The 25,171-nt window shown below is 46.2% G+C and overlaps 14 protein-coding genes across 22 annotated transcripts in view, besides 1 other annotated feature; 7 read left to right on the forward strand and 7 right to left on the reverse strand.

The window, feature by feature from the left end:
* M7BP (Myosin-7a binding protein) overlaps positions 1–547 on the forward strand; it is a 28,546-nt gene extending 27,999 nt beyond the window's left edge. For all 5 annotated transcript variants that reach the window (NM_001259256.2, NM_176100.2, NM_170613.3 and 2 more), the window contains one exon: positions 29–547. In NM_001259256.2, the coding sequence (NP_001246185.1) occupies positions 29–149 (121 nt within the window). In that variant the 3' untranslated portion in view covers positions 150–547. The remainder of the gene's footprint in view (positions 1–28) is intronic.
* Positions 385–4,062, reverse strand: CG17985 (uncharacterized protein). The gene is made up of 3 exons (NM_136461.4): positions 3,873–4,062; positions 3,238–3,797; positions 385–1,113 (listed from the first exon to the last, which is right to left on the reverse strand). The coding sequence occupies exons 1-3, from the start codon at positions 3,884–3,886 to the stop codon at positions 872–874; spliced, it is 816 nt and encodes a 271-aa protein (NP_610305.1). The 5' UTR covers positions 3,887–4,062; the 3' UTR covers positions 385–871.
* Rpt1 (Regulatory particle triple-A ATPase 1) lies at positions 1,200–2,714 on the reverse strand. The gene has a single exon (NM_058125.5). The coding sequence runs from the start codon at positions 2,595–2,597 to the stop codon at positions 1,296–1,298; it is 1,302 nt and encodes a 433-aa protein (NP_477473.1). The 5' UTR covers positions 2,598–2,714; the 3' UTR covers positions 1,200–1,295.
* CG30491 (uncharacterized protein) lies at positions 3,832–5,530 on the forward strand. 2 transcript variants are annotated; one of them, NM_136462.2, is made up of 6 exons: positions 3,832–4,265; positions 4,331–4,496; positions 4,554–4,651; positions 4,704–4,860; positions 4,916–5,175; positions 5,232–5,530. In NM_136462.2, the coding sequence occupies exons 1-6, from the start codon at positions 4,180–4,182 to the stop codon at positions 5,458–5,460; spliced, it is 996 nt and encodes a 331-aa protein (NP_610306.1). In that variant the 5' UTR covers positions 3,832–4,179; the 3' UTR covers positions 5,461–5,530. The 2 variants fall into 2 exon arrangements, with proteins under 2 accessions (NP_610306.1, NP_001260784.1); NM_001273855.1 differs by having other exon boundaries at positions 4,158–4,265.
* Positions 5,531–5,654: 124 nt separating this feature from the next.
* CG30495 (uncharacterized protein) lies at positions 5,655–7,821 on the forward strand. Of its 2 annotated transcripts, none has more exons than NM_001273856.1 (4): positions 5,655–6,058; positions 6,172–6,435; positions 6,494–6,922; positions 6,980–7,821. In NM_001273856.1, exons 1-4 carry the CDS (start codon positions 5,973–5,975, stop codon positions 7,194–7,196), a joined length of 996 nt encoding a protein of 331 aa, NP_001260785.1. In that variant the 5' UTR covers positions 5,655–5,972; the 3' UTR covers positions 7,197–7,821. The 2 variants fall into 2 exon arrangements, with proteins under 2 accessions (NP_001260785.1, NP_724589.2); NM_165548.4 differs by having other exon boundaries at positions 5,930–6,058; positions 6,494–6,910; positions 6,980–7,524.
* Positions 7,822–7,863: 42 nt separating this feature from the next.
* Positions 7,864–9,348, reverse strand: Grl43a (Gustatory receptor-like 43a; the record flags this gene model as incomplete). Its single annotated transcript, NM_136463.2, has 2 exons — positions 7,864–8,198; positions 8,269–9,348. The coding sequence occupies 2 exons, from the start codon at positions 9,346–9,348 to the stop codon at positions 8,016–8,018; spliced, it is 1,263 nt and encodes a 420-aa protein (NP_610307.2). The 3' UTR covers positions 7,864–8,015.
* Positions 9,349–10,614: 1,266 nt separating this feature from the next.
* CG2070 (uncharacterized protein) lies at positions 10,615–12,168 on the forward strand. Of its 2 annotated transcripts, none has more exons than NM_001273857.1 (4): positions 10,615–10,876; positions 10,926–11,189; positions 11,259–11,675; positions 11,731–12,168. In NM_001273857.1, the coding sequence occupies exons 1-4, from the start codon at positions 10,797–10,799 to the stop codon at positions 11,945–11,947; spliced, it is 978 nt and encodes a 325-aa protein (NP_001260786.1). In that variant the 5' UTR covers positions 10,615–10,796; the 3' UTR covers positions 11,948–12,168. The 2 variants fall into 2 exon arrangements, with proteins under 2 accessions (NP_001260786.1, NP_610308.2); NM_136464.2 differs by having other exon boundaries at positions 10,742–10,876; positions 11,731–12,019.
* Positions 12,169–12,545: 377 nt separating this feature from the next.
* On the forward strand, positions 12,546–14,029 carry CG2065 (uncharacterized protein). Of its 2 annotated transcripts, none has more exons than NM_001273858.1 (5): positions 12,546–12,723; positions 12,793–13,056; positions 13,113–13,269; positions 13,335–13,594; positions 13,656–14,029. In NM_001273858.1, the coding sequence occupies exons 2-5, from the start codon at positions 12,800–12,802 to the stop codon at positions 13,882–13,884; spliced, it is 903 nt and encodes a 300-aa protein (NP_001260787.1). In that variant the 5' UTR covers positions 12,546–12,723; positions 12,793–12,799; the 3' UTR covers positions 13,885–14,029. The 2 variants fall into 2 exon arrangements, with proteins under 2 accessions (NP_001260787.1, NP_610309.1); NM_136465.4 differs by having other exon boundaries at positions 12,546–12,694.
* A 219-nt stretch (positions 14,030–14,248) lies between these two features.
* Positions 14,249–14,333: a mobile genetic element.
* A 254-nt stretch (positions 14,334–14,587) lies between these two features.
* Rdh1 (Retinol dehydrogenase 1) lies at positions 14,588–16,103 on the forward strand. The gene is made up of 5 exons (NM_136466.4): positions 14,588–14,776; positions 14,906–15,169; positions 15,234–15,390; positions 15,447–15,706; positions 15,764–16,103. The coding sequence occupies exons 1-5, from the start codon at positions 14,697–14,699 to the stop codon at positions 15,993–15,995; spliced, it is 993 nt and encodes a 330-aa protein (NP_610310.2). The 5' UTR covers positions 14,588–14,696; the 3' UTR covers positions 15,996–16,103.
* DCTN4-p62 (Dynactin 4, p62 subunit) lies at positions 16,008–17,789 on the reverse strand. Its single transcript, NM_136467.3, has one exon. The coding sequence runs from the start codon at positions 17,703–17,705 to the stop codon at positions 16,161–16,163; it is 1,545 nt and encodes a 514-aa protein (NP_610311.1). The 5' UTR covers positions 17,706–17,789; the 3' UTR covers positions 16,008–16,160.
* A 1,297-nt stretch (positions 17,790–19,086) lies between these two features.
* CG12826 (uncharacterized protein) lies at positions 19,087–19,863 on the reverse strand. Its single transcript, NM_136468.2, has 2 exons — positions 19,751–19,863; positions 19,087–19,690 (listed from the first exon to the last, which is right to left on the reverse strand). The coding sequence occupies exons 1-2, from the start codon at positions 19,760–19,762 to the stop codon at positions 19,310–19,312; spliced, it is 393 nt and encodes a 130-aa protein (NP_610312.1). The 5' UTR covers positions 19,763–19,863; the 3' UTR covers positions 19,087–19,309.
* A 2,617-nt stretch (positions 19,864–22,480) lies between these two features.
* Positions 22,481–23,160, reverse strand: mRpL52 (mitochondrial ribosomal protein L52). The gene is made up of 3 exons (NM_136469.4): positions 23,015–23,160; positions 22,804–22,952; positions 22,481–22,743 (listed from the first exon to the last, which is right to left on the reverse strand). The coding sequence occupies exons 1-3, from the start codon at positions 23,061–23,063 to the stop codon at positions 22,561–22,563; spliced, it is 381 nt and encodes a 126-aa protein (NP_610313.1). The 5' UTR covers positions 23,064–23,160; the 3' UTR covers positions 22,481–22,560.
* Positions 23,161–23,209: 49 nt separating this feature from the next.
* Positions 23,210–24,122, forward strand: CG12107 (uncharacterized protein). Its single transcript, NM_136470.4, has 3 exons — positions 23,210–23,419; positions 23,481–23,584; positions 23,655–24,122. Exons 1-3 carry the CDS (start codon positions 23,312–23,314, stop codon positions 23,848–23,850), a joined length of 408 nt encoding a protein of 135 aa, NP_610314.1. The 5' UTR covers positions 23,210–23,311; the 3' UTR covers positions 23,851–24,122.
* Positions 24,122–25,122, reverse strand: U2A. The gene has a single exon (NM_136471.4). The coding sequence runs from the start codon at positions 24,993–24,995 to the stop codon at positions 24,198–24,200; it is 798 nt and encodes a 265-aa protein (NP_610315.1). The 5' UTR covers positions 24,996–25,122; the 3' UTR covers positions 24,122–24,197.
* Positions 25,123–25,171: the final 49 nt, after the last annotated feature.

The raw sequence follows: 25,171 nt of genomic DNA on the forward strand, positions 1-25,171 counted from the left end.
TACTATTCTACATTTCATCTCATTTCAGGGATCCTTCTATACATTCGGAGGCCACTCCACCTATAGCCTCACCGGCGAGTCCTGTGCCCGTGCGCCACGGATTCCTCCGGAGCAATATTGCTTTCTTTGAGAATTTAAAGTTCAAGTGAATATGCGAATACAGTCTTGTTGGGTGCGACCCTTAGTTGATCTTCCCGGAGGGGAAAATTTACGACAATGGCAAAGCACCAATCCGGCCATAATCCAAACCAAATCTTCGCCAAATACCATGTGCCATGGCCTCCATTTCCCAGTCGAAACATCACGGAAAAAAAGTACTTAAGTTCAGTTGGCCGTTAGCATGCGCCATTGTTAATTGTAGTTCGTATTTAGTATTACATAATTCTTATATCCATGGATACTATTTATTTAGCTCTAAGATATGTATTACGTACTTTTTTGGCGTAAGAGAAACTATCCCAACTTCAGCTGAATAATGTTACACCTTACCCGTACTATTGTAGTTTAAATGTTACATAATTGTACTCAATAAAACATATAGAAAAGCAAAACGGCGGGGTTACGATTTATATTCACAGCACAATCGGATCTTAGAATCCTGCAATTGGTGCTGCCAGAAGTTATGTGGCGCATAGACAAGCCTATGCATCTGGGAAGCACCCAAATCGTGGTAATTTAAAAGTTCTGTCGACAAAGACCTTATTTTTTTTATCAAGAGTCAATACAAAGTTACGCGCATAGGTATAAAAATAAATTCCGTCGCCTGGGGTTGCATTTGAAATGCGCCAGGCTCATCTGAGAGATTGACAGGGTGCCGGGTGAGGGGGTGCCGTTTGGAATGATGACCACTTCGGGTGCAGACATTACCCAACTACTGGGCACTATGGTTGTGATGTGGATGCTCTGCTAGGTAGATGACGTAGACCAAGGGTATGACGACACACAAGGCGAGTATGAAGATCAGCAGACATATCCAAGACAAGTCGCAGTCCGATCCGGACCAGTCGATGGCACTCAAAGAGGGTCCAGGGATGGGACGCACTAGCGGAGCGTGCCTGTCCACCATGTGGTTAAGCAGAGCGGCATTTTCCTCGTAGGGTTGCTCCATATTGGCTGTAGACAAAGTTAAGAGATCATGATTACGCAATTAAAAGACATTGCAAACAAGATTTATAAAATATATAAAACACCTCAGTTTTCAGTTGGTGGAGGTATAGATTTCGCTTTATTTAATAAATTGCCAGCTGCAGTGTTACAGTTTGCAGAGGATACAGAATAGTGCCAATAAATGTAACTTAGTTGTAGGTCATGTAGCGTGGAGTGGCGCTGAACTTGGCGTAGCTCTTGATAACCTTCTTGACGGCTTCGAGGAAATCCTTCTCTGTGGCCACCTTGCGACGCGCCCGAATGGCGAACATGCCCGCTTCCGTGCATACTGACCGGATCTCAGCACCAGTCGAGTTGGGACATAGACGCGCCAGCAGATCGAAGCGAATATCTCGCTCCACGGACATGGAGCGGGCGTGAATCTTAAAGATGTGCGAGCGACCGTCCTGGTCAGGCAGGCCGAACTCCACCTTTCGGTCCAGACGACCGGGACGCATGAGCGCCGGATCCAACGTGTCGGGTCGGTTGGTGGCCATCAGCACCTTGATATTTCCGCGCGGATCGAAGCCATCCAGTTGGTTAATCAGCTCCAACATGGTGCGCTGCACCTCGTTGTCGCCGCCGGCCCCATCGTCGAATCGGGCACCACCGATAGCATCAATTTCGTCGAAGAAGATGAGACAAGCCTTTTTGGAACGCGCCATTTCGAAGAGCTCGCGCACCATACGAGCGCCCTCACCCACGTACTTTTGCACCAGCTCAGAGCCAATGACGCGGATAAAGCAAGCGTCCGTGCGGTTGGCAACGGCGCGGGCACACAGGGTCTTTCCCGTTCCCGGTGGGCCAAACAGTAGCACACCTTTGGGCGGCTCAATACCCAGATTGACGAACTTTTCCGGGTGCAGCAGTGGCGTCTCCACCACCTCGCGCAGCTTTTCGATTTGTTCCTTGCAGCCGCCCACATCGCTGTAGGTGACGTCCGGCTTGTCCTCAACCTGCATCATGGTAACCGTAGGATCAATCTTGGGAGGCAGCGGAATGTGGATCTGGTACTTGTTGCGGTCGACACCCACACGCATTCCCTCTTCTATGTCAGTAGGGGCCACCGAGTCAGCTAGGTCCACCACGAACTTGGCGAACTGCTTAACATTGATGATATACTTGGGGTCGTCGGAATCCGCGTTGATGATCTTGGTGCATCGGGCAACCTGCAGCGGTTGCTCGTTTTGCAGGATCTGCTTGTCGGCGGCCAAATCCCAGAGCGCTGGTGGCGCCAGACCCGTGTCGCTTTCCTTGATTCCAGTCAGCTCGTTCACCTGCTTCACAGCCTTTTGAATGTCCTCCTCGATGCTCTTGATGGATTTGTGATACTGGCTCTGCCCATAAGTCTTTAGAAGCTCAATGTCGCCTTCGTCGAGGGACTTGATCTCCTTGTCCTCCTTCTCATCGTGCTTCACCTTGCGCTGGTCGTCGCCCAGGTAGTCCGGCATCTTATTCGATTGCAATTGTACGGTTTTTAAGGCAAAAAATGAGTTTATGCGATGTTTTCCTTTTGTTTTACGGCGAGAATGACTGAACAATTTGGCATAGAGATGGGAGAAGCACCGCTAGCGCTATCGACGAATCGATACATGCTTTCCCAACACTGACTTTAACACTGGGAACTATCGATGTGTAGCCACTTTTAACTTCTACTGTTAAAATACAAATCTTAAACTTTTCCCAAAATTATTTTATGGTATTTCAATTGGAAATATACTAATTAGTAACTGGAGCTTAAATTTTTAACACATAAAATGTCTAAATGCTGTTATATTTCTTATCTTATCTTAGAGCATGTTGCGAATTTCCATGCATGTGTTTTAGTTCAAAATTGGTAGATATTTGAATTGAAATAGATAAGAAACTTTGTTATTTTTAAAGTACTGATATTGCTTGATTGATAAGTAAACATACATTCTGCACCCTTTACCTTACCTGTACTTTTATTTTTAAATTAAATAATATATATGTACACTCGCACTGAAATCAGCACTGACCTTTCTTCACCAACAGTGAAAGTATTTCAGAAATTTTTAAAACCGCGGCGAACTGTGGGCTTTCATTCCCAACTGCATCTTCTGTACTCACCTTCGTCATTCGGCGCACCCTGGGCTCCCTCGTAGAATTGTCCAGCAGCTCTGCTCGTCGATGGTTTCTCGTGATCCACGGCGCCTGAAGCATTTACCGCCGCCACCAGGAGTCGCTCATCCAGCATTTGCCGCGCATCCTCGAGGGGATTGCGTTCGGGAGCTGGTTCCCGCTCAATATTGTGTCTAGGACTGTTGTTCCCGCTGCGGTGGACCGCAGGAAGGGCTTCGAGGCCCCCGTTGCCCAGCAGGACGTTGTGCACTGTAACCGGAATGCGAATAACCCGATGTGCGTGGATTTCATTTTCGCGGTCGATCTTGTTCAGGCGCTTGATGTCCGCCACAGAGGAGTGAAAGCGCAGGGCCAGCGCCTGGAGTGTGTCTCCCTCTTGGACCTTTACCTCCAGAGTGTTCTCGTAGCGGCCGAGTCGGGCGTGGCCATTGGGCCTCCTGGCCAGAGGGAGCAGATCTTCGAACTCGTCGTCATCGTAGGCGGGACGGGCAAAGATGTCTTCCACGTCGTCGGGGCCGATTTCTTCCTGATTGTGTTGTTGTTGGCGCCTGAAGATGAGGGGAGAACTCCGATCACATTCGGATCTCTTGGAAAAAGCAACAGTCGAGTTGGCGCTGACTTACGCATTGCGACGCATTGTTTTCCTGCTTGCCTAGTCGGGATTTCCTGGCCCAGATCTCAACTACGTTCCTTCCCTCGATCAAATCGCACGTCGTTGTTTAGCTCAAGCCAGTTAATTAACGCAATTAGATTATTTACGTGTAAAGTTTGTTCTAAGCAGCAGCCCACGAACAACAACAAAGGGAAAGCTCCGTCACAGATGACCGAAAATATCGATAGGACTCTGTTAACGAGCGCTGTTAGCCTTAACAGGGTAAACACAGCTGTTTTCGTTTATTAGCTAATTTGTATATTTTTTGAGTTCCTAAAATGTCACTATTTGCGTTTCTCAAGAGCCGCACTGCGTTCTGGCTGAGCTTCACCGGCACGACGACGGGACTGGCCTTCTTCGTGAAGTGAGTGATCTGCTTCTCACACAGAATTCCCTTGTTTTGACTACACATTTTATACCGCCTCACAGGGATCTTATGCAAGGCGGTCAGTTCACCAAAGAAACCAATGAGACCGGCAAGGTGTTTATTGTCACCGGTGCCAACACGGGGATCGGCAAGGAGACGGTGAGAGAGATTGCGAAGCGAGGTGGCACCGTCTACATGGCATGCAGAAACCTAAAGAAATGTGAGGAGGTACGATCTTTATTGAGATAATTTCCTAAAACACGACTAAATACTTCTCGCGTGCAGGCTCGCGAGGAAATCGTGCTGGAAACGAAGAACAAATATGTGTACTGCCGGCAATGTGACCTGGCTTCCCAGGAGTCCATCCGTCACTTTGTTGCCGCGTAAGTCTACCTAAGGCCTAAGTTGTGTTTATTCCGCAATCCATCTCCGCAGCTTCAAGAGGGAACAGGAGCACCTGCACGTACTGATCAACAACGCCGGTGTTATGCGCTGTCCCAGATCTCTCACCTCAGATGGCATCGAACTTCAGCTGGGGGTTAATCACATGGGTCATTTCCTGCTTACCAATTTACTGTTGGATCTACTCAAGGTACCACACAGCTTTACTAGATCTTAAATCTGATTAATAACCATTTTATTCCTAGAAATCCTCACCCAGTCGGATTGTAAATGTATCCAGTTTGGCACACACTCGAGGAGAAATAAACACTGGCGATCTGAACAGTGACAAATCCTACGATGAAGGCAAGGCCTACAGCCAGAGCAAGTTGGCCAATGTACTCTTCACAAGGGAGTTGGCCAAACGATTAGAGGGCACCAACGTAACGGCGAATGCCCTGCATCCAGGTGTGGTGGACACAGAAATAATCAGGCACATGGGATTCTTCAATAATTTTTTTGCTGGGTTTGTAGAGAAGTAATGCCATTAAAACCTTTTTTACGAAATACTTATCTTTTCAGACTCTTTGTTAAGCCTTTGTTTTGGCCCTTTGTTAAGACTCCGAGAAATGGTGCTCAGACCTCGTTGTATGTTGCTCTGGATCCCGAGCTAGAAAAGGTGACAGGACAATACTTCAGCGACTGCAAACTGAAGGAAATGGCGCCGGCTGCCACCGACACCCAAACGGCAAAGTGGCTTTGGGCAGTCAGTGAAAAGTGGACGAAGCCAACGATGATTAAAATACAATAGTTCGTATTGTGAAATATGTTTCTGACAATCCCTCTGTTACTTCGCATAAATTTTCAGTTTCTTACAGTCTACACAATTCCACTTGTCTTGTTTTAGTTATTTTAACGTGGCCGACTAATAAGAGTTGAAAGCTCAGGGCTTGTGTGCGTTCAAACTTACGTACCCCGAAACCGGTTAGGGGCAATTTCTACATCATTTGTTTAAAATAGACGTGTATATCCATTACATTTTAACCCGAGCCTTCGGTCCAAAAGTTTAGGTTCATTTCGGCAGTATGCAACATTTTCGCTCTTTGTAAAGTTTGACGGTTTCGGCTTCTTGTCGCTATAAGCAATTTTGAATGTGTTCGAATAGCGGTTCTCTGATTAAAGAACACTTATAGAAGCCCGTACTATCAATTTTATCAGTTGTCGTCCGGTAATCGCTGCGGCGATCTCTTAAAAACCCGCACAATTTCGCCCGCGGTGGCACTTTGGAATAGACCACAAGAAGGAGCGGACCGCTTAGCCAGTATGGAAATTGTTATAAGGTTTCTGCAAAGCATAGCACCCGTCTTCTTGGCCCATGGGATTGTCGGCATTATCGCCTTCTGCGTGAGGTAAGTGAGACGCCAATTTAAAATGTAACGCTGAGAAGCGTTATCGACGACGTATAAAAGTGACGACAAAGTAGTTATCACCGATTAACATGCATTGTTTTAACACACATCAGGCTGTATATGCAGGGCGGAAAGTTTAGGAAGCAGACCGATGAGACGGGAAAAGTGGCCATCGTTACTGGCGGAAATACGGGTCTTGGCAAGGAGACCGTGATGGAGTTGGCCAGGAGAGGAGCCACCGTTTACATGGCATGCCGCAACAAAGAAAAGGTGGAGAGAGCGCGCAGGGAAATCGTAAAGGAGACCGGAAACTCCAATGTCTTCTCACGGGAGTGCGACTTGTCGTCCCTGGATTCCATTCGAAAGTTTGCAGAGAAGTGAGTCATGCCACTCCGTAGTGTCTTTCTCTTGAACTAACAATTCATTCACAAACAGCTTCAAGAAAGAGCAGAGGGTGCTGCACATCCTCATCAACAATGCTGGTGTGTTTTGGGAACCGCATAGATTGACGAAAGAGGGATTCGAAATGCACCTGGGTGTAAACCACATCGGACACTTCCTGCTAACCAACCTACTGCTCGGCGTGCTGGAGAGGTCGGCTCCTAGTCGGGTGGTGGTGGTCGCCAGCAGGGCCCACGAACGGGGTCAGATTAAGGTGGATGACATCAACAGCTCTGATTTTTACGACGAGGGAGTAGCCTACTGCCAAAGTAAGCTGGCCAACATACTCTTCACCCGCGAACTGGCCAAGCGGTTGGAGGGAACGGGCGTGACGGTCAACGCCCTTAATCCTGGAATAGCAGACACGGAGATAGCCAGGAACATGATCTTCTTCCAAACAAAGTTTGCTCAGTATGTGGTAGAGTGTGTCCTCTTTCAATTCTCTTTTTATACACTTACTAATTTTTGGTTTTCATTTAGAACCATTTTGAGGCCGCTCCTTTGGGCCGTGATGAAGACGCCTAAGAACGGGGCCCAGACCACCTTGTATGCTGCCTTGGATCCTGATCTCGAAAGAGTGTCGGGTCAGTACTTCAGCGATTGCGCTCTGGCTCCGGTAGCTCCCGCTGCCCTCGACGACCAGATGGCCCAGTGGTTGTGGGCGCAGTCCGAGAAGTGGGCGAAAATTGCGCTGTAAATGGGCTACTGGAATAGTGTGATTGGGCTAGTCGCAATTAAAGCCACTTAAATTTCACAACAGCCGTGGTTATTGAAGTACGCACTCTTAGTATAATAGGATATACCAGATTCAATGGCCTGTACTAGGTAATAAGAACAATTAAAGGATTTGCTAGTCGAGGAACATGATATCCTGATTCATATATCCTACCTGTTACGTGGACCTTAACTACAATAATTTAGGTTGATTGTTACTTTACAAGTAAATCGTATAGTTAGTTCAGGTAATATGTTAGATAGGAACATGTGTCATATTTACTAAATAAAATTTAAACTATATGTAAGCTAAATAAAACTGGGCTCCAGTGTGGCAAATCTTATGCACAATTGAGCATCTCTTGTCTGCCGAGGAAACGAGAACAGGACCTTAAGCATCACGTGAAATCGAAACTAAAGGGATAAATCGACAGTGACAGCATTTTCTTGTTCTCATTAGAGTCACGGGATTTTCTTGAAACGAACGAATTCTCATAATTCTCTATGCAAACGGGAAATCCTGTGTTGTTGAATCGCAGTGCGTAAAACCACGTATCTGACAAGTTTACTACTACAGTCAATAAACCTTAATTTTGTATAAAAACAATAAAACCATTTGTAGCATTTAAATAGTAAGCATTTAGTGCTTTATAATTACGAGCTCTGAGTTCTGCTTTCAAAAGATACACTTTTGTAGGCGCTAAGGAAGTTCTTTTGACCCACGCAATTATACGATAACTGTGTCCAGCTCCACAGTTATATAATGATCTCATCCTCCTAATAGTGTGGTCCAGATGGGTTGCTATTTATGGGTCACGCACTCGCTTATATTTCCTCCAGTTGATATGGTGTACTGCACAAGAGACAATGCTGTAAGGATCACCGTGACAATGTAGTCCATGACGAACTCCCTGTCGCAAGTGATGTCTAGGATGATCATATTTTCGAGCGGTTTCAGCTTCTGGTGAATTATCAACGAGGTGTGCTGCGGAAATGTAATTGGGAATGAATTGGAGAAGTCGGCCAGGGAAGCCAGCTGCCGAAGCAGATCTCACCTCGTTTTCGAGAACCATTGCGATTAGAAGGTGTGGCCTGACCTTCCTCATATACAAGCCCTGAACGATTACGAACAGTTGCTGAAGCTGTACTTCAGCATCGCGAAATCGATCGGTGCACATGCCCAGGATAAGCACATACAGTATCGGAACGCAGACGGGTCCCAAGCAACCGTCCGTGATGATGTAGATCTTGTTCTCCAGCTCGTCTCCGGCGAACAGACTGCATTCAATGAGCAGTTCGGCGTTGAAGATGCAGGTGAAGATCATCAGGTAAACAGAGGTCGAGAGCCAGGAGACGTTGTCCCTAACGTGCTTATGCAGATTGTTGATGCGCAAATGGAGCTCAAAGAGCGGGATCAGGCGCCGATGGTAGTGAAGCTCAATATCCAACCGATTCGCATGGTCCTCGATGAAGCGCTGCAGGAACAGAATAATGGTGTGGTACCAGCTGAGCAGGATGAGTTGGTAAATGAAATAGCCAGCAAAGCAGTACTCCAACAGCACCCAGTAGAGGAAGATGGACGAGAGGAAGTAGGGCTTGTACCACAAGGAATCCAGCATGACGGTGAGTATCCACAGCTTAGCCAGGTACACCACTAGCAATGTGGAGTCGCACTTATACTCCATACCGAACTTTTGCTCCAGCGCGCTGGTTATATGCAGGATCTCGTTCACAGTATGCTTCAGGAACCTGCGATCCCTCTTCAGGTGCAGGAAGATTAGTAGGCGCCGCAGGACGCCTATCACGATTCCGAGCACAATGAGACTCATTAGGAAGTTCTGCGCCTTGCTGTCCTGCACCAGTGTGATGTGGATGTATATGCCCAGTCCGAGTACGAAGTACTGTAGATACGGGCTGGCCAGCAGTATGACCTTGAGGACAACCACGATCTTGGACCATATTCGATGGTACTGCGACTCCTCCACTTGATTGGTGCGCTCGTTGTAGTGCAGCTTGAAGAAGTGGAGTCCGCAGGCGATTGCGTAGATGATCCAGGCACTGCCCTTGAAAAACCACCGATGGAGAACTTGGTTTGGCTTTCTTTGATGCCTGCGAAAGTTGGTGGCGGACCACATGGCTTCGGGTGAATGCGAGCCTGTGCTCATTGGATTCCGACCAGTATGTTAATCGAATCGAATTCGGGTGTTAGTACTATTCGCATTAACGAAAATGGCCAAATGAAAGTAAAAGGCCCAAACAAAACAAAAGGCTCTCCAACAAATTACATGGTAAATTAAGTAAGTATTGCTCAATCCAAAAATAAACGGAGCTGCTGCCCAAAAATTATCATTTCATTTAATTTATGCAAGGTAATAACATGGAAGACTAACTACTTCCCCTCGTCATCGCAGAAGCTGGTCATTAAATGTAATTTTTACAAATCGATTGCTGTGAAAACAGAGCCTTAAATAAGGTGTATTTATAGAGAGCTTTCCCACATTCATCATTTAAGACGATCTGAAAGCCTAGGTCTGAAACTCATTCTAGTAATACACTTTAGCTATATCTACATTACCCTATGATCGACGGTTATTATGATTCTATCTATACAGCTTACATAATAAACTTTGGCCGGACGATAAAAACTTACGGAAGCATCCGTTTCCCTCGGCGACGCGGCAATCGTAAACCCTCCAACCTTAAACTTAAAACGATGTTTTATACCGGTCCACGTTAATGTTTCAAGTATGGACATTCCGAGGTTTTGATATTGCTCGTAGATGATCCAGGCACTGCCCTTGAAAAACCACCGATGGAGAACTTGGTTTGGCTTTCTTTGATGCCTGCGAAAGTTGGTGGCGGACCACATGGCTCCGGGTGAATGCGAGCCTGTGCTCATTGTATTCCGGCCAGTATGTTAATCGAATCGAATTCGGGTGTTAGTACTATTCGCATTAACGAAAATGGCCAAATGAAAGTAAAAGGCCCAAACAAAACAAAAGGCTCTCCAACAAATTACATGGTAAATTAAGTAAGTATTGCTCAATCCAAAAATAAACGGAGCTGCTGCCCAAAAATTATCATTTCATTTAATTTATGCAAGCTAATAACATGGAAGACTAACTACTTCCCCTCGTCATCGCAGAAGCTGGTCATTAAATGTAATTTTTACAAATCGATTGCTGTGAAAACAGAGCCTTAAATAAGGTGTATTTATAGAGAGCTTTCCCACATTCATCATTTAAGACGATCTGAAAGCCTAGGTCTGAAACTCATTCTAGTAATACACTTTAGCTATATCTACATTACCCTATGATCGACGGTTATTATGATTCTATCTATACAGCTTACATAATAAACTTTGGCCGGACGATAAAAACTTACGGAAGCATCCGTTTCCCTCGGCGACGCGGCAATCGTAAACCCTCCAACCTTAAACTTAAAACGATGTTTTATACCGGTCCACGTTAATGTTTCAAGTATGGACATTCCGAGGTTTTGATATTGCTCGTATAAAGAAATGTGTAAGGGGACTGGATCTGGCCAGTCGCCACTTGGAGCTGGTAGCATTCGGAGCGGAAAGATGAGTGCACCCACGGATTACCTGTTCTGCCCGCTGGCATATGGGTCAGCTCTTTCGGCCATCGGAATCTATCTGCTCCGGTGAGTTTTGTCCACTCTCAGTGATGGCCCTTTAACCTCAGCCAGTTAGACAATATATGCAGGGAGGTCAGTTCACCACGAAAACGAATGAGACCGGCAGAGTGGCGATTGTGACCGGCTGCAACCAGGGGATTGGCAAGGAGACCGTTCTGGAGCTGGCCCGCAGGGGAGCTACCGTGTACATGGCTTGTCGGGACATGAAGAAGTGCGAGAATGCCCGTCGGGAGATCATCAAAGCGACCAACAACCAGAACATCTTCGCACGCCAATTGGACCTGTGCTCCATGAAGTCCATTAGGAACTTCGCTGCTGGGTAAGCACATTCCTATTGACCTTAATGAATACACATATAAATAAAGGTACTCAATTTAATACTTTTTAGCTTTAAGCGGGAGCAAAACAAGCTTCACATTCTTATCAACAACGCCGGCATTATGGACTGCCCCAAAATGCTGACGGAGGACGGATTTGAAATGCAAATCGGAGTGAATCACATGGGCCACTTCCTCCTCACACTTCTGCTTCTCGATGTCCTGAAGAGTTCCGCGCCCAGTCGCGTTGTGGTCCTGTCCAGCATTGCTCACCGCTTCGGAAGGATTAAGCGTGACGACCTGAACAGCGAAAAGTCCTATGACAGAAAGATGGCCTACTGTCAGAGCAAATTGGCCAACGTCCTCTTCACCAGGGAGTTGGCGAAACGCCTGAGCGGAACAGGGGTCACGGTAAATGCCCTACATCCCGGAGTAGTAAACACGGAACTGTTCCGCAATACACCCTTTTTGGGTTCGTGGTTTGGAAAGTAAGTTTGCTGATTGCATCATCCCATCAGCTATTAACTTTCGGCTCGCCTTTAGATTGCTCATAGCCCCTATTATATGGATATTCATAAAGACGGCTAGGAATGGCGCACAGACGACCCTGTACGCTGCCCTGGATCCCAGTTTGGAAAAAGTATCTGGAAGATACTTCAGCGATTGCAAGCAGAAGCACGTGGGCTCGGCCGCCCAGTATGACGATGATGCCCAATTCCTATGGGCGGAAAGTGAAAAGTGGACGGGAATTAATATATGAGCAACTTTATGACTCTTTTAACTCTTACCCTGTATTGTTGAAATACATTTAATAGAATAAGCTAAATGAGCTAGATGTTCTGTTCAACTTTTGTAAAAACATTACAAACATTTTAAAAACATTTGGCTGGAAGTCTTGGAACCAGTTATCTGAGTAATCTTAAATAAACTGATTTAGTAATTGCATTTTTTAAATAAACATTTAGTTAACGTTGCCTTGGCGTCACTAGAATCTGAACTATTTAGCAATATATGATTTCGGTTTAAGTCATGAGCTGTCATAGAAGCAGGTGAAAAACTAATCGAAAATAATAGAATATAAATAAGAATAATAATAATAGAATAATATGGTATTATAAGATTAGGTATTAATTAAATTAGACTTGCAGATAGTTATTTAGCTTATCATGCATTTGCTCGACTTGCAATGAGGTTTTTATAAACTAGAAGCAAAAAGCTCTCAGCAAACCCCAAACATATTTCGTTCTCTCGCAGTTTCGAATCAAACTCATCGTGAGTAAGCGTTTTGTGGCTTTCGTGTATTTTGGAGCAGATAGCGTACATTTCGTATAAAAGGCAGTTCCAAACGGACGGGCAAACATTCATTGACAGAACCAGCAAGTGAAACGAACACAAACGGCGGCAAGATCTATACTGTATCCAAACAAAATGGGCTGCCTTACTAATTGCTTGTGCTGCCCCCTCATTTTTGGCCGTCCATTATCGGACTGGCTGCCTACTTGCTAAGGTATTTGCATGGAATAGTTCTACTGCTGAGTAATGATTAATACGCTCGTGAATTGCGGCCTGTGTTGAAATAGAGTGATAAGAATTAATGAATTTCAGAAAATACATGCAGGGCGGTCAGTTCACCAAGCAGACCGATGAGACCGGCAAGGTGTTCATTGTCACCGGTGCCAACACGGGCATTGGCAAGGAGACGGTCCTGGAGATTGCCAAGCGAGGAGGCACTGTGTACATGGCATGCCGGGATATGAACCGGTGCGAGAAGGCGCGCCAGGATATTATCAGGGAGACAAATAACCAGAACATATTCTCTCGAGAACTGGACTTGAGTTCGCTGGAATCCATTCGCAAATTCGCTGCTGGGTAAACGCAAACATGATAGATCGACGAATGCGTTACTGATTTCCCTCGTTTATTAGATTCAAGAAAGAGCAGGATAAGCTTCATGTCCTGATAAACAATGCAGGAGTTATGCACTGTCCCAGAACACTGACCAAGGATGGCTTCGAAATGCAGTTGGGAGTCAACCATATGGGACACTTCCTGCTCACCCACTTGCTGCTGGACGTATTGAAGGTATTTTGGGTACTCAGGACTTTCTTAGCACCTTGTTAACCAAACTCCCTGCTTAATCTCACTAGAAAACTGCACCCAGTCGCATCGTGAACGTTTCCAGCCTGGTGCACACCCAAGGTTTCATTAAAACTGCCGACCTAAACAGTGAAAAGTCGTACAGCAGAATCGGTGCCTATAGTCAGAGCAAGCTGGCCAACGTCCTGTTCACCCGGGAATTGGCCAAGCGCCTGGAGGGAACGGGGGTCACAACCAACTCCCTACATCCCGGTGCCGTGGACACGGAGCTGTCGAGGAATTGGAAGTTCCTGAAACACCCCTTTGCACAGTAAGATAGAAGACATAAGTGGGCACTACTTGAGTTTGATATTAACACTCGTATCGCTTAGGCTACTGCTCAAGCCCCTCCTGTGGGTACTCTTCAAAACCCCTCGCAATGGAGCGCAGACCACTCTCTACGCAGCCCTGGATCCTGCACTAAAGGATGTTTCCGGGCTCTACTTTAGCGACTGCCAGCCAAAGGAAGTGTCCGCAGCTGCCCAGGACGACAAGACTGGAAAGTTCCTCTGGGCGGAGAGCGAGAAGTGGACCGGCGTGAATTCAACCAAAGTTGATTAAGCAACCATTAGTTTATCCCTCGCCATTTCATAATTTATTATTTTAATAGCTTATCATAATGAAGACTAACGCAAAATGTAATAATTTATGTTTGAATTGTAGAATTCTTACGGATTCTACAAGCTGAAAATAAAGAAATGCTCCCAAAAAAGCTTTACCTAATCTAAAATTTGTATTTTGAGATCAACATTGTTGCATTTCTGTGTTCAGTACTAAAGAAAAATGGTCAAATTCTTTTGTTTTTTTTGTAAAAGTGATGGAATCAATTTGGATGATTCATGCTTTATTTTTGTACCCGTTATTCCTGGAGTAGGAGGGTATACTAAATTAGTTGGAAAGTATGTATGTAACATAACGAATCAGTTAGTTCCCTATATCTCGACGTTCAAACGGACGGATATGGCTGGATGGATCGTTTTGACTAGTGTTGCTGATCAAGTCTAAATATAAACTTTATTCTATATGTTACATACTGTTCAGCGAACCTATTATACCCTTTTACTCCACGCGTAATATACCCATTGAGTAAATATAAACATCAATGGAATTGCTTTTATTTGTTTGAATGCTTTCCACTATCATAACATATTATTGAGAATTCGTTTTCTCTTGACCTTCGTTAAGAATCTCTCTCCCGACGTTCTCCATTTCGTCAGGTTCTCACTCCGAATTAGCGATAATATATGTTTGTGTGGGGTAGCTGTGCTCAGTAATATATTAACAGCTGTGCTGTTCGTACCAGAACGCACTCAACGATTGAAATAAGATCTGACAACACCCTAAATACAAGGAATTGTACAAAGATATTCAAAATGTGCATTTTCATCGATTGCTTATTGAGCCCCTTGATTATGTGGCCAGCTACTATCGGCGTGGGCATCTACTTCTTGAAGTGAGTTGCGGTAATTATTTCGTGTAATTATGAAATATACCAGTGTGACTACGCATCCATGACTCGCTACTATGATTCCCCCGGGTAATAGATAACAGCTTTTCAGGTAATTCCTATTGATAATTCCAGGGAGTACATGCAAGGTGGAAAGTTTACGAAGGACACCGATGAGACCGGAAAGGTATTCATTGTGACCGGTGCCAACACGGGCATTGGCAAGGAGACGGCTCTGGAGATAGCCAGACGTGGGGGAACTGTGTACTTGGCTTGCAGGGATATGAACCGATGTGAAAAGGCCCGCAAGGATATCATCAAGGAGACAAATAACCAGAATATATTCTCTCGAGAGCTGGACCTAAGTTCCCTAGACTCCATTCGCAAATTTGTTGATGGGTAAGCTTACCTCCAGAGAATTTTCTTGTCTCTGTAAGATTTAAAAACCTATCCTATCAATCAGCTTCAAGAAGGAGCAACCCAAGCTTCACGTCCTGATCAACAATGCCGGCGTGATGCGTTGTCCCAAGACCCTAACCAAGGATGGCTACGAACTGCAGCTGGGAGTAAATCATATTGGTCACTTTTTGTTGACTAACTTGCTGCTCGACGTACTGAAGGCAAGTGTGCTATATAATAGTCAAGTGCGTCAGATAATGGTCTTACAAAATTTCAGAACTCGGCTCCCAGTCGCATTGTCGTTGTGTCCAGTCTGGCACATGCGCGTGGCTCCATTAACGTAGCCGACCTCAACAGCGAGAAGTCGTATGATGAGGGCCTAGCCTACAGCCAGAGCAAGTTGGCCAACGTCCTGTTCACCCGGGAATTGGCCAAGCGTTTGGAGGGCAGCGGAGTCACAGTAAATGCCCTTCACCCTGGTGTGGTGGACACTGAGCTGGCGCGGAACTGGGCCTTCTTCCAGACAAACCTTGTGAAGTAAGTGATGAATAAGTGAATTAGGACCTTCCCAGTAATACCTGTTAACCTTCCTAGGTTCTTTTTAAAGCCAATGATTTGGCCGCTTTTAAAGACACCGAAGAGTGGAGCTCAGACCTCGATTTACGCTGCTTTGGATCCGGAGCTTAAGAACATCTCTGGCCTGTACTTCAGTGACTGCAAACCAAAGCCTGTGGCTTCTGGTGCCTTGGACGATAAGGTTGCCAAGTTCCTGTGGGCCGAGAGCGAGAAGTGGACCGGATTAGATAAGCTGGAAGCTAATAACTAAAGAAGAACGAATAGTGTTAGAACAAGCCTTTTATTATACTTGAATACTAGCTGCTGTTTCACGAACGGATTAATAAATAAATACATATTTCTCTAGCTTTCATAAAGCATATTTCATATTTCGCATAAGTCGATTAGTACGCCTGTTGGCTAATAAGTTTCCAGTTTAGTTGGCTTTCTGCTCAGTTGCTCCCGCCGTGATAAACACCCTGGAGTGGAGCACATGGGTTGTGGGTTCCCTCTTCTCTTGCGCATTGTTTACGGTGTTGACGTATGTGTACTGCATATAGAAGCCCAGAACGACGTCTGCTAATCCGGACAGCTCCTCTGCTGGGGTAAACTGTAGCCGCAAAAGCACCTTGTTGCCCTTCCGCCAGACAATAAACTTGGGCTCCTCGGTGGACAGTTGCACGTCCTCGTCGAACTCTTTCGAGTCATCGCGCTGGTTCAGAACGAACTCGCTCTCCAACGGAACTATTTCGGCATTGGATATATCAATCACATCTCGTTTTACCTCCCGTGTTGAGTTTTGACGCGACAGTGTGATGCCCACTGCTTTTAGAAGTGGGGACGAAGAAATGGGTTCCTCTTTCGCAACACGAGTGGCCTCTGTTGACAGCTGTGGATCCTCAGGAGGAGATGCAGTCAACAGTCGAATTGTCATATCGTATATAGTCGGATTCGTGAGCTTCAGCAAAATGGCGTTGCTTTTTCCTGCCACCAGTGGCTGCTCGCAGCGCACCATCACCACTTCAGGAACATGGTAGCTGGCGAAGTGCTGAATGCGGTACTTTATCGATGTGGGATGGTACTCCGGTTTGATTAGATTGTGCTCGCACTGGCGGCAACGAAGCGACCGCTTAATCCACAGGGACCTGCGCTGAGGATAAAGACTCCCAACGGCCGTGGGCTGGTCCGCCGGCTGGCTATGTCGCTGGGTGATGGTTGTCACATTCCGCAAGTTCAAGGGTTCCGTGAAAATGTTCTCCGGCAGGCCCTCCACCTCCGCCGTGGCCTCTGCCGGCGTTATCACGGCTTTAGCCTTGGGAGCCTTGTCGTTCCAGCCGATTTGGCGGCGAATAAGTGAGACGGTTAGTCCAGTGCGATCCGTCAGACTGGGAAACTTGTGCTGCTTGGGTGCCTTGCGCCGCATGAACTCCAGTTTCTCCTGCTTCTCCTGCAGCACCACCGCCTGGAAGTACTCGACCAGAGCATTAAATCGCGCCTGGTACAAGCACTCGTTATCCGGCCAGGTGCCCGTGGCCACGCCTTGGTCGGGAATGCCCACATCTCGCGTGGTCCATCGGCAGGACAAGCACGACAAATAGTACATCTTTTTTGTGGTGGGCACCGCAGAGGGCTTGCTGCTCGCCGGGACTGGGGGCGTGGCTTCGCCCTTGGAGTCGCCATCCTTTGGTTCCTTCGCCTCCTCCGACTTGCGCACCACCGGAACGGTAGATGCTCTGGCGGAAAGGGTGTGCTGGCAGCAAGGACAGTCGAAGCAGTTCGCACAACAGTTCTTCTTGTGGCGCGCCTCTGTGGAGGGAATGTTTTCCAGGCAGTTGGAGCAGAAGTGCGACTCGATCTCATGCGTCACGCAGAAGCCACAGCGCAGCTTGGGGCAGTGGCGGCAGAAGAACAGCGTGTTGATCGGGTTCAGTATGCCGCAGGAGCACGCGTACTTAACGGGACTCGGTTGCATGAAGCTCATCTTGACGACGCTAGTTTTCTCCTGGTTTCTTAGTAAATTTGCAAATTTGTCCTCTTCTTGCAGTAATGACGACAGCTGTTATATCGATAAGTCGATGACTCGATTATATGTAGTCATCTATGGGCGTACCAATGCTGGGCAGCACTGGTGAATTGGCGGTTATGAATTTATGAAATTGATTAGTACTTTTTATATCCTAGAGTGAATGGTTATAAAGTACATTACCCACTAACCAGAAGTGGATCGTCCAAGGTACTCTGTTTATCCCGCTCATTTTTTAAAAATTACTAATCCATAATACATAAAAGTAGAACAATTTTAAAAAATATCTGATCTATGGAGTATGCATCACGGTATTTCGAAGTAATTAATATAAATATTTGTGTTTATTATTAGATTATCTTCTATTTGAAATTGTGTCAATGTTCGGAATGGTAAGCATTGTCCACCCTCATAAATATAGATCTATACGACAGAAAGAAAAGCTTACCGAATCTTATAGAAGAATACTAATAATAAGAAGAATTTCTCATAAAAAAATCAAGTTAAAACTGAAATTATATATTGTCAAAAAACTAATGTATACCAAACAAAAATATTTTTTTATCATAATCAACGAAGAGATTCACATATGTATTTTTGCTCTTTAATTCAAATTAAATTGTACCTGCAATGGAAACACTTCTACGAACAGTTCTTGTGTAGAAACGAAAGTAATGACTGAAGGACATGGCTATCAAGAATATATGTCCTTCACATAGTCACAAATGTCTTCTTGACTGCGTTGCAAACTTCTTATTGAAAACAATATAACCACATTCTTACGGGTTTGTTTAGTACAGCACTTAGGTACAGCAAAATATATACTTTTTGTCTAGATTAATTTTATAATTGATGAAGAAGTGTTTTAGGCTTTAGGCTTTATTTTATATGTGCTAAATAAAAAAGGAATATGAATTCATGGACTTTCGAGTATGTATTAGGATTCCCAAGGAGAGCAAATATGTTTTTGCTTTACGAATATTTTATTTTGAACGATCACATCATCGGGAAAAGTTTATTGTACGTCATATAAGTAGCAACAATGCTATTCTGAGTTCATTAAATCACCTAAGTGGTCAATTAGCACCAAATCGCCAAACTAAATATCTACACACTTTACGGTTCATAAAATTCTTTACGGCGCTTTTCATTCAAAAGTGGGGGCGTTACCAGCGAAAGCGTTTACAAGATGCTAAAATTTTAAATATATTTTGGATTTATCGAGGTTATTGTGAAATTCCATAAAAAACTTTATAATAAAACTTTATACTTCGTTATAAAGTCGGTATGTTTGCTTTTAATAAAATGAATTTTGAAATCAGGACTCTCATTCGTTTTTAAAGTTGATATATGTTTTCAATATTTTGGATATTTTTATTTAGTAGCTTTGCGTATATAAATATAATGTGGTCAGACATGTGACCGCGTATAAAATAGATAACGTATAGGTATAAGGTACTTTTTGGTGTGGGAGCCACGCGACTAATGCTAATGCTAAGCCTATGCTATCATCCTCAGTCTGTAGTCTCAGTCCCGGCAGGAGGAGAGCAGGGGAAGCCCCTCTAGCCAAAGAAGTTGGGCACGAAGAGCTTCTTGCGCTTGGTCTTGGTCTGCCGGACGCGCACGATGGGAGTAAACTTGACATTGTGGGGCAAGGAGCCACTGTCGGAGGCGGAGACGCCCTCGCGGCGGGTGTAGCCGGCGCTGGAGGCCACCGGGGCGATGTACCCATCGTCCACGTAGTAGTAGCCCGGACTCAGCTTCTTAAGGCGGTTGTCCGTTAACGGTTTCCCGTAGGTCAGGGCGTACGAGGACCCGCCGTAGCTGTCATAGCGATCTGTGTCGTAGTTTTCGTAGCTATCCAAGTCGTAGTAGGTGGGCTTGGCCTCGGACACTTTGCAGATGATGATGCTGATCAGCAGGCAGATCCACGAGTACAATTGCTGAGGAGGAGGGATGGGTGAGCTGGATTCTCAGTGAAACTTTGCTACAATGATGCTTACCTTAAGATCCATTGTGCTGGGCTTAGATCGCTTTAAACTGGCTGTGATTTGGTAAATCCTGGTTGGGCTGCTGTGGGTTATCCTTTGATTTCTTGCTGGCTGCTTCGATTTCTCTGAACGTCTGGCGAGTTCTGTATGCTCTGGTGTGAAGAACCCTTGCCTTATATACGCACCGGCCACCACATTCGCACCCAAATGTGAAAATTTGCTTTCGGGCCGAGCCGATGCTCCGGCTGTGACGCAAGACCGGAGGAAACGCAGCGACATTTTAGGCGTAAGCTGAAGCGTACATATGTGTCCGAACTCTCTTCGGTTGACAGCCGGGGCTTTGTTTTGAGCATGCGCGGTGTCTGTGACTTGAACCCGATCTCGGCTCCATGGGATTTGGCGAAGACAAAGGCTCTAATTGCCGGGTGCACTGTTTCGCTTAGCGGAGATCCAGTTTGGTTCGGAAAATTTTTTACAATGCGGAAAGATACGCTCCCCCGGAATTCTGCCATTGTCTGCGACTATTTTGTTTTGATTTAGATCAATTAAAATTATTAATCCAGATTTCGACGCTGGGCGACGCTCTGACGTCGACGTGCGATCGAACGAAAGTAATTAGGCGCTTTTGGCACTCTGCTCGCGGCTGGAAAGGTTTGCGGCGCACGGAGCGTATGAGTAATATGTGTACCAGGCGCTGTGGTCGCCGGGTGGTAATTTTTGTGTGGTCACACGCTAAGTCTAAATCCAGACCTCTAGTGTCGTTGTAAGGAAACCGAGCGATTTTATTATTTTACCATAAATCAGCATAGACACGCAAATGGGACGCTGTCTAAAAATACGGATCAGCCTTTATAAATATCCAACCGCAATGGCTCATGCGGCGCCTAATCAAGTTGTCGTGAAAATGTGGCCGGCTGACTCAGGAAGTGTTAAAAACTGCGATTTTCTAGAAGTAATAAAAAGCAATAAAAAGCAAAACAAAAAAACTCGACCCGGCCGGCGGAATGCGCTTTGAATTTGAATCAGACCCAAAAAAAAGGGGCATGACTTCGGCTCTTGGGGGCTGCATTCGAAGAAGTGATGAATCAGATGCGAACTAGACATCTGTAACCCATAGTTGTAGTTGGCAGACGGGGCATTCGGGAATGGACCTAAGTTGCGACCCAGACCAATTCGCGCTTCATTATCGCCGGCTGTTTCGAAAAGATTCGGCTGTAAATATAAACCCGCTAATTGTATAAATTTATACAATTATATAAATATAATTCGCTGCCCGCCGCGGGGGGCAATAACAAAATTCAGTTGTTTTCCACAACTTCGCGGTTTTTCATGCCATCCAAGTGGGGGTAAATATTTTTGCACATCCAAACCGTCGTCAACAACAACAGAAAGGTGCGAAATTTGTCCGCGATAAAGAAAACATAAACATCCAGTTGAATTTAGATCGCATTACGTATACGCACGATTGGCTGCATCGGAGACAAGCGCAGCAACTTCTGCCTCTTGATTAAGAGCTCCGGAGGAGGCCTGCTGAATTTTGTCACACCATTGCTGGACCCCAAACCCGAAAGACGGTGCAAAATTTCGTACGCCTCGGCTAATTTCAGCAAGAAGTGCGACAAACTTCTGCACTTCAAGTCGACGTCTCCGAGTGGCTATCTGCTGCTTAGAAAATTTCCTCGGACTTGATTTCTTTGTTAGCCGAATGTGCGAACGTAAATAGCTAAATTTGCACCCTGCAATATTTGACTATTTACAGTGGCACATTGTCTGCCCATTCAATTCACTTTTACCGATTTTGCCCTGGTGCGAGTTACTATTAACAAAGGGCTATGGAAATTTTATGTCTGCCACCTAGGGGATCAGTGGATCTTCCGATTTGTTGATGTTTTTCGGGAAGTGTGAGATAACCAACCAAATCGGTTGTTTTCAGTCCTAATATAAGTCCAGAATGATTATACCCATGTATTGATAAATCGGTTTGGTCATCTATTAAATCGGTTCAACGGGCTCTGCAAAAAACATGCCTAAGTGGAGCACGTTTCTGTGGGTTTTGTGATGAAGGTGCTCGGTTTATTGGCAACCGATCAACCAAATCGAAAACAAACATTGCCGGCCGTGCAAAATTCTTGATATCCTAACCGAAAAGCCAAACAATTGGAGGAGAAACAAGGGAGGCGGACTGGCAAGGTGTGCAAATATTTGGCTGGCAAACGATGATACATATTGACCGAGAAAGGCAAATAGTAGGGATCACATTTGTCATGGCTGGTTGGCTTCGGCCGCACGATCGATCTGTTAATCTCTCCTGGCTGCTCCACCGCGAACTGGAGCAAATTGTGCAGGCCGGAAGAGGAGATTCCGCTTGTAACTGGCCTTGGGCAACCCCCCTTTGCCAATAAACACTAAGGGAACCGGCGACTTCCTTGTTGACAATAATAGTTTGAAGAGATGCTCGAATGCGCGAGCGTAAGCCTCCTATTAGCAGCTAATGTGTGAATGGCAGCCCACTCCCTCCTCAAGGGCTGCACTTCGAGCGCTTGGAAAAGCGGGCGGCGCTTTCATTTCGCCTAAATGCCAGGACACGCTACTCCGGCGAGTGCGTCACTGGCGATTTAACACTCAATTAAGATGCCCCGCTGCAATTAATTGCTCATTAGCGGTACGTCTAATGAACCGTCGACTGCGCCACGCTTGCTATTTGGGAACGTTTTTGAAACGTGTTTTGGGCAAACATGTGTTCACATCACAAGACCATCGTATAATTTCGTCTCCATTCACTACGTGACTTATGATAGCTTATACTGGCTAAGACTAGGACGCTATTTCTTGAGCAGGAAGTGGCCCTTGGGCTTCAGTTTGCTGCGGATGAGGCGCTGTTTCTCGGACTCGGCATTTGCCTTAAGGCGTTCATGTCGCTGCTTGGCGAACTCTAGCTCCCCACTTAGCTCCACGATCCTGGTGGCGATCTCCTGCTGCTTAATCAGGCGCCTCTTCTGGTTGGCCTAGAAATGGAAATGTAAATGATTAGGCCGATACTTGAGGCTATTCAGGGGTATACTTACACCTAGCGGCGTGGGCCTACCATCTAAGTACGTGTAGTCGGGCAGGTTGGTGAGTGGGCCAAAGGCATTTGGGTTTTCCGGCAATCCCTTGGCTGCACGCCACTTCTGATCAATGGCACGGGGGGCAGTAAGAGCAATGCTTCGCTGAGCTGCGAAAGTACAAAGTGCGGATGAATTACAAAAGGCTTACAACAAGTTGGGATTTGCTTACCTGTACTTGTGGCGGAGCTGGCCAAGCAGATCTTTGTTATTTTCAGCATTATTTATCGAAAACTAAAAAGTAGTTGTGAAAAAACGTAGTTCACATAACCAAACAGCTGACTGCAGTGTTGTCACCATTAGGTAAAGAAGCCTAACAACACTTGAGTGGTATGGTTTTTGGTATTTTGTTATCGACAGCGCAGGCATTTGGGGTTTTCATTTCGCCAAAACGCGTTAGTCATTTGATAGTGAAAAAATTAATTAACAAAAAAATTTAAACTCATTTGGGTCAGATCTTAATTAAGCTATGGCGACGAAAACAAATACCATCGAGCGCAACGGCCACTCGGCCAAAAGCTCCACACTACGGGAAATTTGCGCGCGCGCCATCACAAAATCGGAGTGGGAGGACAAGGTGAGCAAAGTTCCCGGCGCTGAATCTAGATTGCTAATCCAATCCTTCGCATCTCCCGCAGGAAGAGTTCCTGGACGTTATCTACTGGTCACGCCAGGTATTCGGCATCTTTCTGGGCGTCATCTGGGGCATTGTTCCGCTGAAGGGCTTTCTGGGCCTCGTACTGTGAGTAGAGCTACCTTTAACCTATAAATAGCCGGAGTCACTTCACTTAATCAATCCAATGCGCCCCCAGATTCGCCGGCATCAGCTGCGGGATCGTCTACCTGTACGCCATAAACTTTCAGAACGTGGACGAGGACGCCTACGGAGGGGTATGGGAGCTGATCAAGGAGGGGTTCATGACGTCGTTTGCCGGATTCCTGGTCACGTGGATCATCTTCTACACTGGCCTGCACTACGACGCCATAATGGCGGCGAAAGGATCTTAATAACACTCCCCAGCAATACCGGATTCCAGGAGCCAGGTCCACACCACACCACTCCACTCTCCACATAAGCCAGCAGCTCCTCTCGTTTTGTGTCCCCTTTGTACTCGCTGTAGATTGTTAAACTTTTAGCCAATTACGGTCATGTAAATGCATTTCTGTTGTGACCGATTGTCCCGAATCTTTCCGTGAAAGATCCTTCGGCCAGCGGTCTTAGTTGAAAACAGAAGATTCTATATGTTTTTGAGTGTCCGAAATGCAGAATGCGATGAATCAACTTTTGGTGTTTTATTAAAAAATATTGGTCTACGGTTATAAGGTAGCTGACAGATGAGCGGATAATTCTAGTCCTAGTATTCCATGGCCACGGCCCCCGAACCGTTGTGCCCCGCCCCGTTCTGTGCCACCGCCTCCATCTCGTGCTGAAACTTATCCGGCAGCTGGCCGCTTTGCAGGATCTGCGATAGACGCTCCACCTCTGCCAGAGAGCTGGCCCGCTTGATGGCCTCGCGGATGCGCTGCATGTCCTGCGGATTGGCCAGTCGTCCGCCTTCCGATCCCCTTCCCTTGCCATTCCCCGCCTCTGCAGCTATGGCGGCTGCGGCGCTCATCTTGGACTTCCGGCTAATCTCCTTTAGCACGTCCTTGCCCTGCTTGGTGCGGAAGAACTCCTGCGCCGCCTGGCGGTCCTTCTGCTTGATCTTCCTGAAGTCGAGTAGCCGCAGCTGCGGGAACTTGTAGGCCATGTACTCGCGGTAGTTGGGCTTCGTGGATACCGGGTTGATAAGCAGGCAGATGGTTTCCAGCTTGGTGAATCCGACCAGGGGCTCTAAGTCGCTCAGCTCCTGCAGGTTGTTGCCGGTGAGAATGATGGAGCCCAGGTTGGGCACCGCCTCCTCCAGCCCTTCGCTGATGCGCAGGATGCGGTTGTTGTTCAGCAGCAGGCACTTGAGGCGCGGCAGATGCGGCAGGTTGTCCAGCTTGCGCAGATCGTTGTCGGACAAGTCGATGGTATCAAACTGGTCCAGAGTTGCGCCCAGGTTCTCGATTTGTGGAATCTTATAGCCGCGCAAATCCAGCTCGCGCTCCCGGCATGGGTTTATGTATTGCATCGACTGGTTTATCAGCTCCGGCGTTAGTTTCACCATCTTGGCAGTTATAGTATGCTTACGTTTGGTCTTTACTCGGTCTTTTTATACTCTTTTGAAGCTTATTTTCCGAAATGCAGAAAAACAATTCGCTGCCGACGCGAGTTGGTGATGAACAGTTTTCCGATAGCAAGCAATGCCGGCATCGCTATCGATAGATCTAGTGGTAACAATGT

Source organism: Drosophila melanogaster, chromosome 2R (genome assembly GCF_000001215.4).
Source record: "Drosophila melanogaster chromosome 2R".
NCBI classification, from domain to species: domain Eukaryota; kingdom Metazoa; phylum Arthropoda; class Insecta; order Diptera; family Drosophilidae; genus Drosophila; species Drosophila melanogaster.

What these genes read in the sequence shown, in the direction of transcription:
- CG17985 (NM_136461.4), bottom strand. An exon ending in GGGTGCGCCGAATGACGAAG is followed by an intron (nt 1,114 to 3,237) that starts GTGAGTACAGAA and finishes CTTTGTCTACAG; the next exon opens with CCAATATGGAGCAACCCTAC.
- DCTN4-p62 (NM_136467.3), bottom strand. Translation starts at nt 17,705, where the DNA reads ATGAGCTTCATGCAACCGAGTCCCGTTAAGTACGCGTGCTCCTGCGGC.
- Rdh1 (NM_136466.4), top strand. Translation starts at nt 14,697, where the DNA reads ATGTGCATTTTCATCGATTGCTTATTGAGCCCCTTGATTATGTGGCCA. An exon ending in GTGGGCATCTACTTCTTGAA is followed by an intron (nt 14,777 to 14,905) that starts GTGAGTTGCGGT and finishes TGATAATTCCAG; the next exon opens with GGAGTACATGCAAGGTGGAA. An exon ending in TGCTGCTCGACGTACTGAAG is followed by an intron (nt 15,391 to 15,446) that starts GCAAGTGTGCTA and finishes ACAAAATTTCAG; the next exon opens with AACTCGGCTCCCAGTCGCAT.
- U2A (NM_136471.4), bottom strand. Translation starts at nt 24,995, where the DNA reads ATGGTGAAACTAACGCCGGAGCTGATAAACCAGTCGATGCAATACATA.
- CG12107 (NM_136470.4), top strand. Translation starts at nt 23,312, where the DNA reads ATGGCGACGAAAACAAATACCATCGAGCGCAACGGCCACTCGGCCAAA. An exon ending in AATCGGAGTGGGAGGACAAG is followed by an intron (nt 23,420 to 23,480) that starts GTGAGCAAAGTT and finishes CATCTCCCGCAG; the next exon opens with GAAGAGTTCCTGGACGTTAT. An exon ending in GGCTTTCTGGGCCTCGTACT is followed by an intron (nt 23,585 to 23,654) that starts GTGAGTAGAGCT and finishes ATGCGCCCCCAG; the next exon opens with ATTCGCCGGCATCAGCTGCG.
- CG2070 (NM_001273857.1), top strand. Translation starts at nt 10,797, where the DNA reads ATGAGTGCACCCACGGATTACCTGTTCTGCCCGCTGGCATATGGGTCA. An exon ending in ATTAGGAACTTCGCTGCTGG is followed by an intron (nt 11,190 to 11,258) that starts GTAAGCACATTC and finishes AATACTTTTTAG; the next exon opens with CTTTAAGCGGGAGCAAAACA. An exon ending in TTGGGTTCGTGGTTTGGAAA is followed by an intron (nt 11,676 to 11,730) that starts GTAAGTTTGCTG and finishes GCTCGCCTTTAG; the next exon opens with ATTGCTCATAGCCCCTATTA.
- Rpt1 (NM_058125.5), bottom strand. Translation starts at nt 2,597, where the DNA reads ATGCCGGACTACCTGGGCGACGACCAGCGCAAGGTGAAGCACGATGAG.
- CG2065 (NM_001273858.1), top strand. Translation starts at nt 12,800, where the DNA reads ATGCAGGGCGGTCAGTTCACCAAGCAGACCGATGAGACCGGCAAGGTG. An exon ending in TGCTGCTGGACGTATTGAAG is followed by an intron (nt 13,270 to 13,334) that starts GTATTTTGGGTA and finishes TAATCTCACTAG; the next exon opens with AAAACTGCACCCAGTCGCAT. An exon ending in CTGAAACACCCCTTTGCACA is followed by an intron (nt 13,595 to 13,655) that starts GTAAGATAGAAG and finishes CGTATCGCTTAG; the next exon opens with GCTACTGCTCAAGCCCCTCC.
- CG30495 (NM_001273856.1), top strand. Translation starts at nt 5,973, where the DNA reads ATGGAAATTGTTATAAGGTTTCTGCAAAGCATAGCACCCGTCTTCTTG. An exon ending in ATTATCGCCTTCTGCGTGAG is followed by an intron (nt 6,059 to 6,171) that starts GTAAGTGAGACG and finishes AACACACATCAG; the next exon opens with GCTGTATATGCAGGGCGGAA. An exon ending in TTTGCTCAGTATGTGGTAGA is followed by an intron (nt 6,923 to 6,979) that starts GTGTGTCCTCTT and finishes GTTTTCATTTAG; the next exon opens with AACCATTTTGAGGCCGCTCC.
- CG30491 (NM_136462.2), top strand. Translation starts at nt 4,180, where the DNA reads ATGTCACTATTTGCGTTTCTCAAGAGCCGCACTGCGTTCTGGCTGAGC. An exon ending in ATCCGTCACTTTGTTGCCGC is followed by an intron (nt 4,652 to 4,703) that starts GTAAGTCTACCT and finishes CCATCTCCGCAG; the next exon opens with CTTCAAGAGGGAACAGGAGC. An exon ending in TTCAATAATTTTTTTGCTGG is followed by an intron (nt 5,176 to 5,231) that starts GTTTGTAGAGAA and finishes TTATCTTTTCAG; the next exon opens with ACTCTTTGTTAAGCCTTTGT.
- mRpL52 (NM_136469.4), bottom strand. Translation starts at nt 23,063, where the DNA reads ATGCTGAAAATAACAAAGATCTGCTTGGCCAGCTCCGCCACAAGTACA. An exon ending in CAGCTCCGCCACAAGTACAG is followed by an intron (nt 22,953 to 23,014) that starts GTAAGCAAATCC and finishes GTACTTTCGCAG; the next exon opens with CTCAGCGAAGCATTGCTCTT. An exon ending in GTAGGCCCACGCCGCTAGGT is followed by an intron (nt 22,744 to 22,803) that starts GTAAGTATACCC and finishes TTCCATTTCTAG; the next exon opens with GCCAACCAGAAGAGGCGCCT.